Raw genomic sequence first — 16,482 nt, 5'->3', positions numbered from 1 at the left:
ACTGTACCCTAGAGCAGGACTCACCCCCCCACTGTACCCTAGAGCTGTACTCCCCCCCCCCCCTCCCAACTGTATCCTAAAGCTGGACTCCCCCCCCCCCCCACTGCACCCTAGAGCTGGACTCCCCCCCCCCCCCCACTGCACCCTAGAGCTGGACTCCCCCCCCCCCCCCCACTGTACCCTAGAGCAGGTCTCCCCCCCGCCACTGTACCCTAGAGCTGGAATCCCCCCACTGTACCCTAGAGCTGGACTCCCCCCCACTGTACACTAGAGCTGGACTCCCCCCCCCCCACTGTACCCTAGAGCTGGACTCCCCCCCACTGTACCCTAGAGCTGGACTCCCCCCCCCCCCCCACACTGTACCTTAGAGCTGGACTCCCCCCCCCACTGTACCCTAGAGCAGGACTCCCCCCACTGTACCCTAGAGCTGGACTACCCCCCCACTGTACCCTAGAGCTGGGCTCCCCCCACTGTATCCTAGAGCTGGACTACCCCTACTGTACCCTAGAGCTGGACTCCCCTCCCCCCACACTGTACCCTAGAGCTTGACCCCCCCCCCCCCCCACTGTACCCTAGAGCAGGACTCCCCCCACTGTACCCTAGAGCAGGACTCCCCCCACTGTATCCTAGAGCTGGACCCCCCACTGTACCCTAGAGCAGGACTCCCCCCACTGTATCCTAGAGCTGGACCCCCCACTGTACCCTAGAGCAGGACTCCCCCCACTGTATCCTAGAGCTGGACTACCCCTACTGTACCCTAGAGCTGGACTCCCCTCCCCCCCACACTGTACCCTAGAGCTTGACTCCCCCCCCCCACTGTACCCTAGAGCAGGACTCCCCCCACTGTACCCTAGAGCAGGACTCCCCCCACTGTATCCTAGAGCTGGACCCCCCACTGTACCCTAGAGCAGGACTCCCCCCACTGTATCCTAGAGCTGGACCCCCCACTGTACCCTAGAGCTGGACTCCCCCCACTGTACCCTAGAGCAGGTCTCCCCCCCGCCACTGTACCCTAGAGCTGGAATCCCCCCCACTGTACCCTAGAGCTGGACTCCCCCCCCACTGTACACTAGAGCTGGACTCCCCCCCCCCCCACTGTACCCTAGAGCTGGACTCCCCTCCCCCCCACACTGTACCCTAGAGCTGGACTCCCCTCCCCCCCCACTGTACACTAGAGCTGGACTCCCCTCCCCCCCCACTGTACCCTAGAGCTGGACTCCCCTCCCCCCCCCACTGTACCCTAGAGCAGGACTCCCCCCACTATCCTAGAGCTGGACCCCCCCACTGTACCCTAGAGCTGGACTCCCCCCCACTGTACCCTAGAGCAGGACTCACCCCCCCCCCCCCCCACTGTACCCTAGAGCTGGACCCCCCCCCACTGTACCCTAGAGCTGGACTCCCCCCACTGTACCCTAGAGCAGGACTCCCCCCACTGTACCCTAGAGCTGGACTCCCCCCCACTGTACCCTAGAGCAGGACTCCCCCCCACTGTACCCTAGAGCAGGACTCACACCCCCCCCCCCCCCCACTGTACCCTAGAGCTGGACCCCTCCCCCACTGTACCCTAGAGCTGGACTCCCCCCCTCCCCCACTGTACCCTAGAGCTGGACTCCCCCCCCCCCACTGTACCTTAGAGCTGGACTCCCCCCCCCCACTGTACCCTAGAGCAGGACTCCCCCCACTGTATCCTAGAGCAGGACTCCCCCCACTGTATCCTAGAGCTGGACCCCCCCACTGTACCCTAGAGCAGGACTCCCCCCACTATCCTAGAGCTGGACCCCCCCACTGTACCCTAGAGTTGGACTCCCCCCCACTGTACCCTAGAGCTGGACACCCCCCCCCCACTGTACCCTAGAGCTGGACACCCCCCCCCCACTGTACCCTAGAGCTGGACCCCCCCCCACTGTACCCTAGAGCTGGACTCCCCCCCCACTGTACCCTAGAGCAGGACTCCCCCCACTGTACCCTAGAGCAGGACTCCCCCCACTGTACCCTAGAGCTGGACTCCCCCCCACTGTACCCTAGAGCAGGACTCACCCCCCCCCCACTGTACCCTAGAGCTGGACCCCCCCCCCACTGTACCCTAGAGCTGGACTCCCCCCCCCCACTGTACCCTAGAGCTGGACTCCCCCCCCCCCCCCACTGTACCTTAGAGCTGGACTCCCCCCCCCACTGTACCCTAGAGCAGGACTCCCCCCACTGTACCCTAGAGCAGGACTCCCCCCACTGTATCCTAGAGCTGGACCCCCCCACTGTACCCTAGAGCAGGACTCCCCCCACTGTATCCTAGAGCTGGACCCCCCCACTGTACCCTAGAGCTGGACTCCCCCCCACTGTACCCTAGAGCTGGACACCCCCCCCCCCAACTGCACCCTAGAGCTGGACTCCCCCCCCCACTGCACCCTAGAGCTGGACTCTCCCCCCCGCTGCACCCTAGAGCTGGACTCCCCCCCCACTGTACCCTAGAGCTGGACTCACCCCTCCCCCCCCACTGCACCCTAGAGCTGGACTCCCCCCCCGCTGCACCCTAGAGCTGGACTCCCCACCCCACTTTACCCTAGAGCTGGACTCACCCCTCCCCCCCCACTGTACCCTAGAGCTGGACTCCCCTCCCACACTGTACCCTAGAGCAGGACTCCCCCCACTGTATCCTAGAGCTGGACCCCCCCACTGTACCCTAGAGCTGGACTCCCCCCCACTGTACCCTAGAGCAGGTCTCCCCCCCGCCACTGTACCCTAGAGCTGGACTCCCCCCCACTGTACCCTAGAGCTGGACTCCCCCCCACTGTACCCTAGAGCTGGACTCCCCCCGCCACTGTACCCTAGAGCTGGACTCCCCCCCACTGTACCCTAGAGCAGGACTCACCCCCCCACTGTACACTAGAGCTGTACTCCCCCCCCCCCCCCTCCCAACTGTATCCTAAAGCTGGACTCCCCCCCCCCCCCCCCACTGCACCCTAGAGCTGGACTCCCCCCCCCCCCCCCCCCACTGCACCCTAGAGCTGGACTCCCCCCACCCCCCCCACTGCACCCTAGAGCTGGACTCCCCCCACTGTACCCTAGAGCTGGACTCCCCCCCACTGTACCCTAGAGCTGGACTCCCCCCCACTGTACCCTAGAGCTGGACCCCCCCCCCCCCACTGTACCCTAGAGCAGGTCTTCCCCCCCACCACTGTACCCTAGAGCAGGTCTCCCCCCCCCGCCACTGTACCCTAGAGCTGGACTCCCCCCACTGTACCCTAGAGCTGGACTCCACCCCCCCCCCCTCCCCACTGCACACTAGAGCTGGACTCCCCCCCACTGTACCCTAGAGCTGGACTCCCCCCCCACTGCACCCTAGAGCTGGACTCCCCCCGCCACTGTACCCTAGAGCAGGACTCCCCCCGCCACTGTACCCTAGAGCAGGACTCCCCCCCCCCCCCCCCCCCCCCCCCCCCCACTGCACCCTAGAGCTGGACTCCCCCCCCCCACTGTACCCTAGAGCTGGACTCCCCCCGCCACTGTACCCTAGAGCAGGACTCCCCCCCACTGTACCCTAGAGCTGGACTCCCCCCCCCCCCCCCCCACTGCACCCTAGAGCTGGACTCCCCCCCCACTGTACCCTAGAGCTGGACTCCCCCTGCCACTGTACCCTAGAGCAGGACTCCCCCCCCCACTGTACCCTAGAGCTGGACTCCCCCCCCCCCCCCCCACTGCACCCTAGAGCTGGACTCCCCCCCCCCCCCCCCCACTGTACCCTAGAGCAGGTCTCCCCCACGCCACTGTACCCTAGAGCTGGAATCCCCCCCACTGTACCCTAGAGCTGGAATCCCCCCCACTGTACCCTAGAGCTGGACTCCCCCCCACTGTACACTAGAGCTGGACTCCCCCCCCCCCCACTGTACCCTAGAGCTGGACTCCCCCCACTGTACCCTAGAGCAGGACTCACCCCCCCCCCACTGTACCCTAGAGCTGGACCCCCCCCCCACTGTACCCTAGAGCTGGACTCCCCCCCCCCCCCACTGTACCCTAGAGCTGGACTCCCCCCCCCCCCCCCCCCCCCCCCCCCCCCCCCCCACTGTACCTTAGAGCTGGACTCCCCCCCCCACTGTACCCTAGAGCTGGACTACCCCCCCACTGTACCCTAGAGCTGGGCTCCCCCCACTGTACCCTAGAGCTGGACTACCCCTACTGTACCCTAGAGCTGGACTCCCCTCCCCCCCACACTGTACCCTAGAGCTTGACCCCCCCCCCCCCCACTGTACCCTAGAGCAGGACTCCCCCCACTGTACCCTAGAGCAGGACTCCCCCCACTGTATCCTAGAGCTGGACCCCCCACTGTACCCTAGAGCAGGACTCCCCCCACTGTATCCTAGAGCAGGACTCCCCCCACTGTACCCTAGAGCAGGACTCCCCCCACTGTATCCTAGAGCTGGACTACCCCTACTGTACCCTAGAGCTGGACTCCCCTCCCCCCCACACTGTACCCTAGAGCTTGACTCCCCCCCCCCACTGTACCCTAGAGCAGGACTCCCCCCCACTGTACCCTAGAGCTGGACTCCCCCCCCCCCCCCACTGCACCCTAGAGCTGGACTCCCCCCCCCCACTGTACCCTAGAGCTGGACTCCCCCCGCCACTGTACCCTAGAGCAGGACTCCCCCCCACTGTACCCTAGAGCTGGACTCCCCCCCCCCCCCCCCACTGCACCCTAGAGCTGGACTCCCCCCCCACTGTACCCTAGAGCTGGACTCCCCCTGCCACTGTACCCTAGAGCAGGACTCCCCCCCCCACTGTACCCTAGAGCTGGACTCCCCCCCCCCCCCCCACTGCACCCTAGAGCTGGACTCCCCCCCCCCCCCCCCCACTGTACCCTAGAGCAGGTCTCCCCCACGCCACTGTACCCTAGAGCTGGAATCCCCCCCACTGTACCCTAGAGCTTGACCCCCCCCCCCCCACTGTACCCTAGAGCAGGACTCCCCCCACTGTACCCTAGAGCAGGACTCCCCCCACTGTATCCTAGAGCTGGACCCCCCACTGTACCCTAGAGCAGGACTCCCCCCACTGTATCCTAGAGCTGGACCCCCCACTGTACCCTAGAGCAGGACTCCCCCCACTGTATCCTAGAGCTGGACTACCCCTACTGTACCCTAGAGCTGGACTCCCCTCCCCCCCACACTGTACCCTAGAGCTTGACTCCCCCCCCCCACTGTACCCCCCCCACTGTACCCTAGAGCAGGACTCCCCCCACTGTATCCTAGAGCTGGACCCCCCACTGTACCCTAGAGCAGGACTCCCCCCACTGTATCCTAGAGCTGGACCCCCCACTGTACCCTAGAGCTGGACTCCTCCCCCCCCCCCCCCCACTGTACCCTAGAGCAGGTCTCCCCCCCGCCACTGTACCCTAGAGCTGGAATCCCCCCCACTGTACCCTAGAGCTGGACTCCCCCCCCCCACTGTACACTAGAGCTGGACTCCCCTCCCCCCCACACTGTACCCTAGAGCTGGACTCCCCTCCCCCCCCACTGTACACTAGAGCAGGACTCCCCCCACTGTATCCTAGAGCAGGACTCCCCCCACTGTATCCTAGAGCTGGACCCCCCCACTGTACCCTAGAGCAGGACTCCCCCCACTATCCTAGAGCTGGACCCCCCACTGTACCCTAGAGTTGGACTCCCCCCCACTGTACCCTAGAGCTGGACACCCCCCCCACTGTACCCTAGAGCTGGACTCCCCCCCACTGTACCCTAGAGCAGGACTCACCCCCCCCCCACTGTACCCTAGAGCTGGACCCCCCCCCCACTGTACCCTAGAGCAGGACTCCCCCCACTGTACCCTAGAGCAGGACTCCCCCCACTGTACCCTAGAGCTGGACTCCCCCCCACTGTACCCTAGAGCAGGACTCACCCCCCCCCCCCCCCCCCCACTGTACCCTAGAGCTGGACCCCTCCCCCACTGTACCCTAGAGCTGGACTCCCCCCCCCCACTGTACCCTAGAGCTGGACTCCCCCCCCCCCCCCCCACTGTACCTTAGAGCTGGACTCCCCCCCCCACTGTACCCTAGAGCAGGACTCCCCCCACTGTATCCTAGAGCAGGACTCCCCCCACTGTATCCTAGAGCTGGACCCCCCCACTGTACCCTAGAGCAGGACTCCCCCCACTATCCTAGAGCTGGACCCCCCCACTGTACCCTAGAGTTGGACTCCCCCCCACTGTACCCTAGAGCTGGACACCCCCCCCCCCACTGTACCCTAGAGCTGGACTCCCCCCCCACTGTACCCTAGAGCTGGACCCCCCCCCCACTGTACCCTAGAGCTGGACTCCCCCCCCACTGTACCCTAGAGCAGGACTCCCCCCACTGTACCCTAGAGCAGGACTCCCCCCACTGTACCCTAGAGCAGGACTCCCCCCACTGTATCCTAGAGCTGGACCCCCCACTGTACCCTAGAGCAGGACTCCCCCCACTGTATCCTAGAGCTGGACCCCCCCACTGTACCCTAGAGCTGGACTCCCCCCCACTGTACCCTAGAGCTGGACTCCCCCCACTGTACCCTAGAGCAGGACTCCCCCCACTGTATCCTAGAGCTGGACTCCCCCCCCCCCCCACTGTACCCTAGAGCAGGACTCCCCCCACTGTACCCTAGAGCTGGACTCCCCCCCACTGTACCCTAGAGCAGGACTCACCCCCCCCCCCCCCCCCACTGTACCCTAGAGCTGGACCCCCCCCCCCACTGTACCCTAGAGCTGGACTCCTCCCCCCCACTGTACCCTAGAGCTGGACTCCCCCCCCCCCCCCCCACTGTACCTTAGAGCTGGACTCCCCCCCCCACTGTACCCTAGAGCAGGACTCCCCCCACTGTATCCTAGAGCAGGACTCCCCCCACTGTATCCTAGAGCTGGACCCCCCCACTGTACCCTAGAGCAGGACTCCCCCCACTATCCTAGAGCTGGACCCCCCCACTGTACCCTAGAGTTGGACTCCCCCCCACTGTACCCTAGAGCTGGACACCCCCCCCCCACTGTACCCTAGAGCTGGACTCCCCCCCCACTGTACCCTAGAGCAGGACTCACCCCCCCCCCACTGTACCCTAGAGCTGGACCCCCCCCCCCACTGTACCCTAGAGCTGGACTCCCCCCCCCACTGTACCCTAGAGCAGGACTCCCCCCACTGTACCCTAGAGCAGGACTCCCCCCACTGTACCCTAGAGCTGGACTCCCCCCCACTGTACCCTAGAGCTGGACTCCCCTCCCCCCCACACTGTACCCTAGAGCTTGACTCCCCCCCCCCCCCCCACTGTACCCTAGAGCAGGACTCCCCCCACTGTACCCTAGAGCTGGACTCCCCCCACTGTACCTTAGAGCTGGACTCCCCCCCACTGTACCCTAGAGCAGGACTCCCCCCCCACTGTACCCTAGAGCAGGACTCCCCCCACTGTATCCTAGAGCTGGACCCCCCCACTGTACCCTAGAGCTGGACTTCCCCCCCCCACTGTACCCTAGAGCTGGACTACCCCCCCACTGTACCCTAGAGCTGGGCTCCCCCCACTGTATCCTAGAGCTGGACTACCCCTACTGTACCCTAGAGCTGGACTCCCCTCCCCCCCACACTGTACCCTAGAGCTTGACTCCCCCCCCCCCCCACTGTACCCTAGAGCAGGACTCCCCCCACTGTACCCTAGAGCAGGACTCCCCCCACTGTATCCTAGAGCTGGACCCCCCACTGTACCCTAGAGCAGGACTCCCCCCACTGTATCCTAGAGCTGGACCCCCCCACTGTACCCTAGAGCTGGACTCCCCCCCACTGTACCCTAGAGCTGGACTCCCCTCCCCCCCACTGTACCCTAGAGCTGGACTCCCCTCCCCCCCACACTGTACCCTAGAGCTGGACTCCCCTCCCCCCCCCACTGTACCCTAGAGCAGGACTCCCCCCACTGTACCCTAGAGCAGGACTCCCCCCACTGTATCCTAGAGCTGGACCCCCCCACTGTACCCTAGAGCTGGACTCCCCCCCACTGTACCCTAGAGCTGGACACCCCCCCCCCAACTGCACCCTATAGCTGGATTCCCCCCCACTGCACCCTAGAGCTGGACTCCCCCCCCCCCCCCCCCGCTGCACCCTAGAGCTGGACTCCCCCCCCACTGTACCCTAGAGCTGGACTCACCCCCCCCCACTGTACCCTAGAGCTGGACTCCCCACTGTACCCTAGAGCTGGACTCCCCTCCCCCCCCACTGTACCCTAGAGCTGGACTCCCCTCCCCCCCACACTGTATCCTAGAGCTGGACTCCCCTCCCCCCCCCCACTGTACCCTAGAGCAGGACTCCCCCCACTGTACCCTAGAGCAGGACTCCCCCCACTGTATCCTAGAGCTGGACCCCCCCACTGTACCCTAGAGCAGGACTCCCCCCACTGTATCCTAGAGCTGGACCCCCCCACTGTACCCTAGAGCTGGACTCCCCCCCACTGTACCCTAGAGCTGGACACCCCCCCCCCCAACTGCACCCTAGAGCTGGACTCCCCCCCCCACTGCACCCTAGAGCTGGACTCCCCCCCCCGCTGCACCCTAGAGCTGGACTCCCCCCCCACTGTACCCTAGAGCTGGACTCACCCCTCCCCCCCACTGCACCCTAGAGCTGGACTCCCCCCCCGCTGCACCCTAGAGCTGGACTCCCCACCCCACTTTACCCTAGAGCTGGACTCACCCCTCCCCCCCCACTGTACCCTAGAGCTGGACTCCCCTCCCACACTGTACCCTAGAGCAGGACTCCCCCCACTGTATCCTAGAGCTGGACCCCCCCACTGTACCCTAGAGCTGGACTCCCCCCCACTGTACCCTAGAGCAGGACTCACCCCCCCCCACCACTGTACCCTAGAGCTGGACTCCCCCCCACTGTACCCTAGAGCTGGACTCCCCCCCACTATACCCTAGAGCTGGACCCCCCCCCCCCCCCACTGTACCCTAGAGCAGGTCTTCCCCCCCCACTGTACCCTAGAGCAGGTCTTCCCCCCCCCGCCACTGTACCCTAGAGCTGGACTCCACCCCCCCCCCCCTCCCCACTGTACCCTAGAGCTGGACTCCCCCCCCACTGTACCCTAGAGCTGGACTCCCCCCCCACTGTACCCTAGAGCTGGACTCCCCCCCCACTGTACCCTAGAGCTTGACTCCCCCCCACTGTACCCTAGAGCTGGACTCCCCCCCCACTGTACCCTAGAGCAGGTCTCCCCCCGCCACTGTACCCTAGAGCAGGACTCCCCCCCACTGTGCCCTAGAGCTGGACTCCCCCCCACTGTACCCTAGAGCTGGACTCCCCCCGCCACTGTACCCTAGAGCAGGACTCCCCCCCCCACTGTACCCTAGAGCTGGACTCCCCCCCCCCCCCCCACTGCACCCTAGAGCTGGACTCCCCCCCCCCCCCCCCCCCCACTGTACCCTAGAGCAGGTCTCCCCCCCGCCACTGTACCCTAGAGCTGGACTCCCCCCCACTGTACCCTAGAGCTGGACTCCCCCCCACTGTACCCTAGAGCTGGACTCCCCCCCCCACTGTACCCTAGAGCTGGACTCCCCCCCACTGTACCCTAAAGCTGGACTCCCCCCCCCACTGTACCCTAGAGCTGGACTCACCCCCCCACTGTACCCTAAAGCTGGACTCCCCCCCCCACTGTACCCTAGAGCTGGACTCCCCCCGCCACTGTACCCTAGAGCTGGACTCCCCCCCACTGTACCCTAAAACTGGACTCCCCCCCCACTGTACCCTAGAGCTGGACTCACCCCCCCACTGTACCCTAGAGCTGGACTCCCCCCCCTCCCCACTGTATCCTAAAGCTGGACTCCCCCCGCCACTGTACCCTAGAGGTGGACTCCCCCCCACTATACCCTAGAGCTGGACCCCCCCCCCCCCCACTGTACCCTAGAGCAGGTCTTCCCCCCCCACTGTACCCTAGAGCAGGTCTTCCCCCCCCCCGCCACTGTACCCTAGAGCTGGACTCCACCCCCCCCCCCCCTCCCCACTGTACCCTAGAGCTGGACTCCCCCCCCACTGTACCCTAGAGCTGGACTCCCCCCCCACTGTACCCTAGAGCTGGACTCCCCCCCACTGTACCCTAGAGCTTGACTCCCCCCCACTGTACCCTAGAGCTGGACTCCCCCCCCACTGTACCCTAGAGCAGGTCTCCCCCCGCCACTGTACCCTAGAGCAGGACTCCCCCCCACTGTGCCCTAGAGCTGGACTCCCCCCCACTGTACCCTAGAGCTGGACTCCCCCCGCCACTGTACCCTAGAGCAGGACTCCCCCCCCACTGTACCCTAGAGCTGGACTCCCCCCCCCCCCCACTGCACCCTAGAGCTGGACTCCCCCCCCCCCCCCACTGTACCCTAGAGCAGGTCTCCCCCCCGCCACTGTACCCTAGAGCTGGACTCCCCCCCCACTGTACCCTAGAGCTGGACTCCCCCCCACTGTACCCTAGAGCTGGACTCCCCCCCCCACTGTACCCTAGAGCTGGACTCCCCCCCACTGTACCCTAAAGCTGGACTCCCCCCCCCACTGTACCCTAGAGCTGGACTCACCCCCCCACTGTACCCTAAAGCTGGACTCCCCCCCCCACTGTACCCTAGAGCTGGACTCCCCCCGCCACTGTACCCTAGAGCTGGACTCCCCCCCACTGTACCCTAAAACTGGACTCCCCCCCCACTGTACCCTAGAGCTGGACTCACCCCCCCACTGTACCCTAGAGCTGGACTCCCCCCCCTCCCCACTGTATCCTAAAGCTGGACTCCCCCCGCCACTGTACCCTAGAGGTGGACTCCCCCCACTGTACCCTAGAGCTGGACTAGACCAGACCAGTTAACCCACCGTTCCTAGACCAGTTTAACCCACCGTTCCTAGGGAGGCCGTCATTGTAAATACGAATTTGTTCTTAACTGTTCTGAACTGACTCGTTAAATTAAAAAAGGTATACAAATTAAATTAAACTCACTCACCTTTCTGAGACAGGTAGTTGACCTGGTGTCTCCTGGTGTGTTTCTCCTGTAGTTCCTGGAGGAAGCTGGATCCAGTATTACTGCGGCAGAACAGCTCAGAGCTGGACGCCTCGGTACTGCTATCCGGGCTGTCAACACTGAGCCGAGCGCTGCTGTAGGTGTCATAGAGCTCCACCAACAGACAGTCCACTATGGAGGAGCGGGGGGCTCGGAGATCCTGACCCTGGAGCTCGCCAAGGGTCACACGATCACCGGCTCCAGACCCCAGGCCGTTCTGGGGATACAGACTCGGGGATGATGTTTCTCTCGGTCTCTTTGAGACAAAGTCTGTGTTGTTGTGGCCTGAAGAGGAACGAGAACTAGGTCCGGTCCACTGCTGAAACGCCGAGAAGCCGTCTAAGAGTGACGCACCTGTACCTGAGTTGATGAACACTCCGCTCTCCCCCTCCGAGCAGATGTCGCCGTCACATATGTCTATTTCTAAAAGTTCCGCCACGTTCTCAGCCTGGGACGACATTACAACACGCTGTCCCGTTCGCTACTGTTATTCTTGTGCTTGTCAAGTTGCCATCTCTCCAAACATGAACGTTTCATGGGAACAGGTGCAACTACTTTCTTAATTCAACACTCGTCTTCAAGAGGAAGTGAGTTCCGGGTGCATTCCATTCCACTACTCAGGAGGCAGGGCTGTGACCGGGAGCTACTAGTTTCCTTCCTGAAAGTTCGCAATCTGCCGCCCCTCCGGAGTGAATAGTCCAGCCCACTGGAAACATCTTCTGTCCATGCTAACCGATATCTTTGGGACGTGCCTCCCATTGAATTTGATGGTTAAATGGTTAGGTAGGGGGTTAAGGTTAGGGACGTCCCATTGAGTTTGACATGTTAAATGGTTAGGTAAGGGTTAAGGTTAGGGACGTCCCAAGGGTTTCGAAAAGCACTGATCAACTTTATTCAGCCGCAACCGCCACAGTTCCCCAGTGCTGCGGCGCTCCTCCACATCAACACCCCCGAACACTCAGAGAGGAGCCGAACTGACCGGTCATCTCAGCAGAGCGGTGTACGGTGACAATGTAGAATTACAGCGCAGATAATAACCGTCTATTGATGAGGATTTAGAGGACTCTTAAAGCCTAGTCCTCATGTTACAATCAAGTAATAAATATGTCAGTAAGACAATATCAAGCTGTTTTCTCCCTCTTTTGTAGCCCGGTGATATAAACAACTGTTTAAACTGTATATTTCCGTTACTATAGCTATGTTTTCATCCAATTGGAGATAGATTTTCATGTGAATATTCAACATTCTGGATTATGAAATGATGCGTTTTCCCCCACCAGTGCGGGTAGGCTAGTCTACATGATGAGATTGTTATGGATAATAGCGAGAATATTTGTATTTGTCAGTGAAGCGTTGATCATCATGTCACCAGAATGAGACCCAGTATATGTGTCGGAAAAGAGCATCAAGCTCATCACCATGACTTTCACTACCCTGTGAAGTTGATCATATAATTCATTTCACCTGTAGCCTGATGAACCGCACCGTTTTCCGAGTCGTAGTGGGAGATGATGTCGTGGGAGACAACATGTAATCGCGTCGCTCCAAGTTTACTTTGATACAGTATGACGGTTATTATATTAATATGTTAAACATAAAGGCGTTTCCACCGCCATTTCTCACATAATATATTTTACCATCACAAAACGATTCCACCCTGTTGAACGAACAAATGACCTGTCAACATGTATACAATTGTACCGAAACTTCCTGTTTTCATCACAGCTATCATTATGTTATTTTTTAATATGGTATGACTTTACTCGCATAAAAAAGGTAGATGGAAACGTGGTTTGTGACACAGAAATATTAAACTATACAGTCCAAATAAAGTCAATTTTATAGGAATACCTCAATGTAGGTCATAAAATAGACCTATCAACAAGTTCCAATGAAACATTTATTTTTGGATTAACATGTTTTTAAAATGCAAAAAGTACATGGGGGAACACAAGAGTATATGTAAAGAATATACTGTATAAAGGACATAGGCTGTGGGTGGGGCTGGGGGCGGGGCTGGGGGCGGGGCTAGGGGGTACAATATCACATTACACAAGGCCCTTAAGGGAAATAAACACATTTATCATCTAACAGAGTATTCCATTGTCTTAGAATATTGTTCAATTTATTTTTGTAAGGTAAGTAAATGTGATGTTTGTAAATTTACATTTGTGAATATGAAATTTGGCCAAAATAATTGATGAAATGAATTACATAAAATTGTTTCAAATGATTTCTATCATAGGTAAAGATTCCAAGCAGTACATCTCTCCATAATAGTGTAAAATCTTCATAAATGTGTTCAATTATAAATCTACTGATGTCTTGCCACAGATTCCTTACATGAACACAATGCCACACTGTTTCTGGGTGGTCATTACAAAAGGTACAGTTTGAATTGATGCTTTCCTTAAACTTCTTCATATAGTGGTTGGCAGGATAATATTTATAAATCATTTAAAAATAAACTTCCTTCATGTTGTTAATAAGTAGGTATGTGTGGAGAAACATCCAAACTTTTCCCCAACAGATATTATCAATAAAACCGTTCCAATAGGGCATGACATGAGATATAGAATCAACATCCTGTTGAAACAAGGTTCCTATAGCTCTAATGTTGTTGAATGGACCAACATGACATGAGATATAGAATCAACATCCTGTTGAAACAAGGTTCCTATAGCTCTATTGTTGTTGAATGGACCAACATGACATGAGATATAGACACAACATCCTGTTGAAACAAGGTTCCTATAGCTCTATTGTTGTTGAATGGACCAACATGACATGAGATATAGACACAACATCCTGTTGAAACAAGGTTCCTATAGCTCTATTGTTGTTGAATGGACCAACATGACATGAGATATAGACACAACATCCTGTTGAAACAAGGTTCCTATAGCTCTATTGTTGTTGAATGGACCAACATGACATGAGATATAGACACAACATCCTGTTGAAACAAGGTTCCTATAGCTCTATTGTTGTTGAATGGACCAACATGACATGAGATATAGACACAACATCCTGTTGAAACAAGGTTCCTATAGCTCTAATGTTGTTGAATGGACCAAAATAAAAACAAATCTTTCCTACTGATGACTCAACAGGGTCAACGGAAGGTCAATAGAAGGTCAATAGAAGGTCAATAGAAGGTAGGCTCTGAGAGTCACGTTCCTGAATAACAGAGCAACACCCGAGGGAATGGCATCTAAAACAATGGCAACATCTTCAGGTGTTACAGGGACCTTGTAAAGGGATAAGAATTCCTTATAACTGAGTAAAAGAGCCTCTGCATTTACCAGTTGGCACCAATAGGATATTATTTCGGAACCAATATTCTAAAAACAAAGAAGTATTTATATACAGTATGTCCCGATTATTCCATATATAATATCTGTGTGGAGAAAAACGAAGGAACATGATAATGAAACCTGCCGACTATATTGACATGTTTATTTTATTTATTTTTTATACTGACATGTTTTTATTTTTTTACTTTTATATTGACATGTTATTTATTTTCTTGTATTTTTTTATATTGACATGTTCAATTGAACGTTTTCCTCATTTTGACGTCATACCCCAAGTCGTGCGGTGCACATGGTAGATCAGCTGATCCGTTGTCAGGCAGCACATGACCACTGAGCAGCAAATTAACCATTATCCTTCAAAATAATAGTCTCGAACTGACGATTGTAAAAAATAATACAAATGGTCGAAATGTGGTACATTTTATTAGGAAATGTTACCAGACTTAGAATTTTGTTAACCAATATAAAAAATGGAAAATAGATAATAGCCTTAATAGCACAAATAATATTATAGCATTTACCATATTGACAAGAGCATTGACAGTATTAACAATAGCATTGGCACTTCAGTCTCCTTTTCTACCTAATTTAACACCTGGTTTACTTAAAAGGCACATCTCATAAGGTGGTCCAGGTAAGTCCAGTCAAGCACAAGTGTCGGAGAGGGAGGGGGGGGGGGGGCTTTTGTTCTCTGTTGCTCCTCTATTGTTCGTCAAGCAACGGAGGAGCCCAATGACATCATGGACTCCCATCAGACCAACCAGTGGTGTAAAGTACTACTTAAGTAATGTACTTTACTATACTATTTACTTTACACTTATCAAGAGAACATCCCTGGTCGTCTCTACTGCCTCTGATCTGGTGGACTCACTAAACAGAGAACATCCCTGGTCATCCCTACTGCTGCTGATCTGGAGGACTCACTAAACGGAGAACATCCCTGGTCATCCCTACTGCCTCTGATCTGGAGGACTCACTAAACAGAGAACATCCCTGGTCATCCCTACTGCCTCTGATCTGGTGGACTCACTAAACAGAATATCCCTGGTCATCCCTACTGCCTCTGATCTGGTGGACTCACTAAACAGAATATCCCTGGTCATCCCTACTGCCTCTGATCTGGAGGACTCACTAAACAGAGAACATCCCTGGTCATCTCTACTGCCTCTGATCTGGAGGACTCACTAAACAGAGAACATCCCTGGTAATCCCTACGGCCTCTGATCTGGAGGACTCAGTAAACAGAGAACATCCCTGGTAATCCCTACTGCCTCTGATCTGGAGGACTCAGTAAACAGAGAATATCCCTGGTCATCCCTACTGCCTCTGATCTGGAGGACTCACTAAACAGAATATCCCTGGTCATCCCTACTGCCTCTGATCTGGAGGACTCAGTAAACAGAGAACATCCCTGGTCATCTCTACTGCCTCTGATCTGGTGGACTCCCTAAACAGAGAACATCCCTGGTCATCCCTACTGCCTCTGATCTGGAGGACTCACTAAACAGAGAACATCCCTGGTCATCCCTACTGCTGCTGATCTGGAGGACTCACTAAACAGAGAACATCCCTGGTCATCCCTACTGCCTCTGATCTGTTGGACTCCCTAAACAGAGAACATCCCTGGTCATCCCTACTGCCTCTGATCTGGTGGACTCACTAAACGGAGAACATCCCTACTGCCTCTGATTTGGAGGACTCACTAAACAGAGAACATCCCTGGTCATCCTTACTGCCTCTGATCTGGTGGACTCACTAAACAGAACATCCCTGGTCATCTCTACTGCATCTGATCTGGTGGACTCCCTAAACAGAGAACATCCCTGGTCATCTCTACTGCATCTGATCTGGTGGACTCCCTAAACAGAGAACATCCCTGGTCATCCCTACTGCCTCTGATCTGGAGGACTCAGTAAACAGAGAACATCCCTGGTCATCTCTACTGCATCTGATCTGGTGGACTCCCTAAACAGAGAACATCCCTGGTCATCCCTACTGCCTCTGATCTGGAGGACTCACTAAACAGAGAACATCCCTGGTCGTCCCTACTGCCTCTGATCTGGAGGACTCACTAAACAGAGAACATCCCTGGTCGTCCCTACTGCCTCTGACTATCTGTAATGATGTCTGTGTGTTGGAGCGTGCCGCTGGCTAT

The 16,482-nt window shown here is 57.6% G+C and overlaps 1 protein-coding gene across 1 annotated transcript in view; it reads right to left on the bottom strand.

Annotated features, from left to right (window-relative positions):
- The window catches only part of LOC139393213 (TBC1 domain family, member 30), a 79,724-nt gene extending 68,161 nt beyond the window's left edge, over positions 1-11,563 (bottom strand). Inside the window, 1 exon segment of the mRNA XM_071141655.1 lies at positions 10,954-11,563. Within this exon segment, the coding sequence (XP_070997756.1) occupies positions 10,954-11,470 (517 nt within the window). The 5' untranslated portion in view covers positions 11,471-11,563.
- Positions 11,564-16,482: the final 4,919 nt, after the last annotated feature.

This window comes from Oncorhynchus clarkii, chromosome 33 (assembly GCF_045791955.1).
Source record: "Oncorhynchus clarkii lewisi isolate Uvic-CL-2024 chromosome 33, UVic_Ocla_1.0, whole genome shotgun sequence".
NCBI lineage: Eukaryota > Metazoa > Chordata > Actinopteri > Salmoniformes > Salmonidae > Oncorhynchus > Oncorhynchus clarkii.
This window is presented reverse-complemented; position numbering and strand designations above follow the sequence as displayed.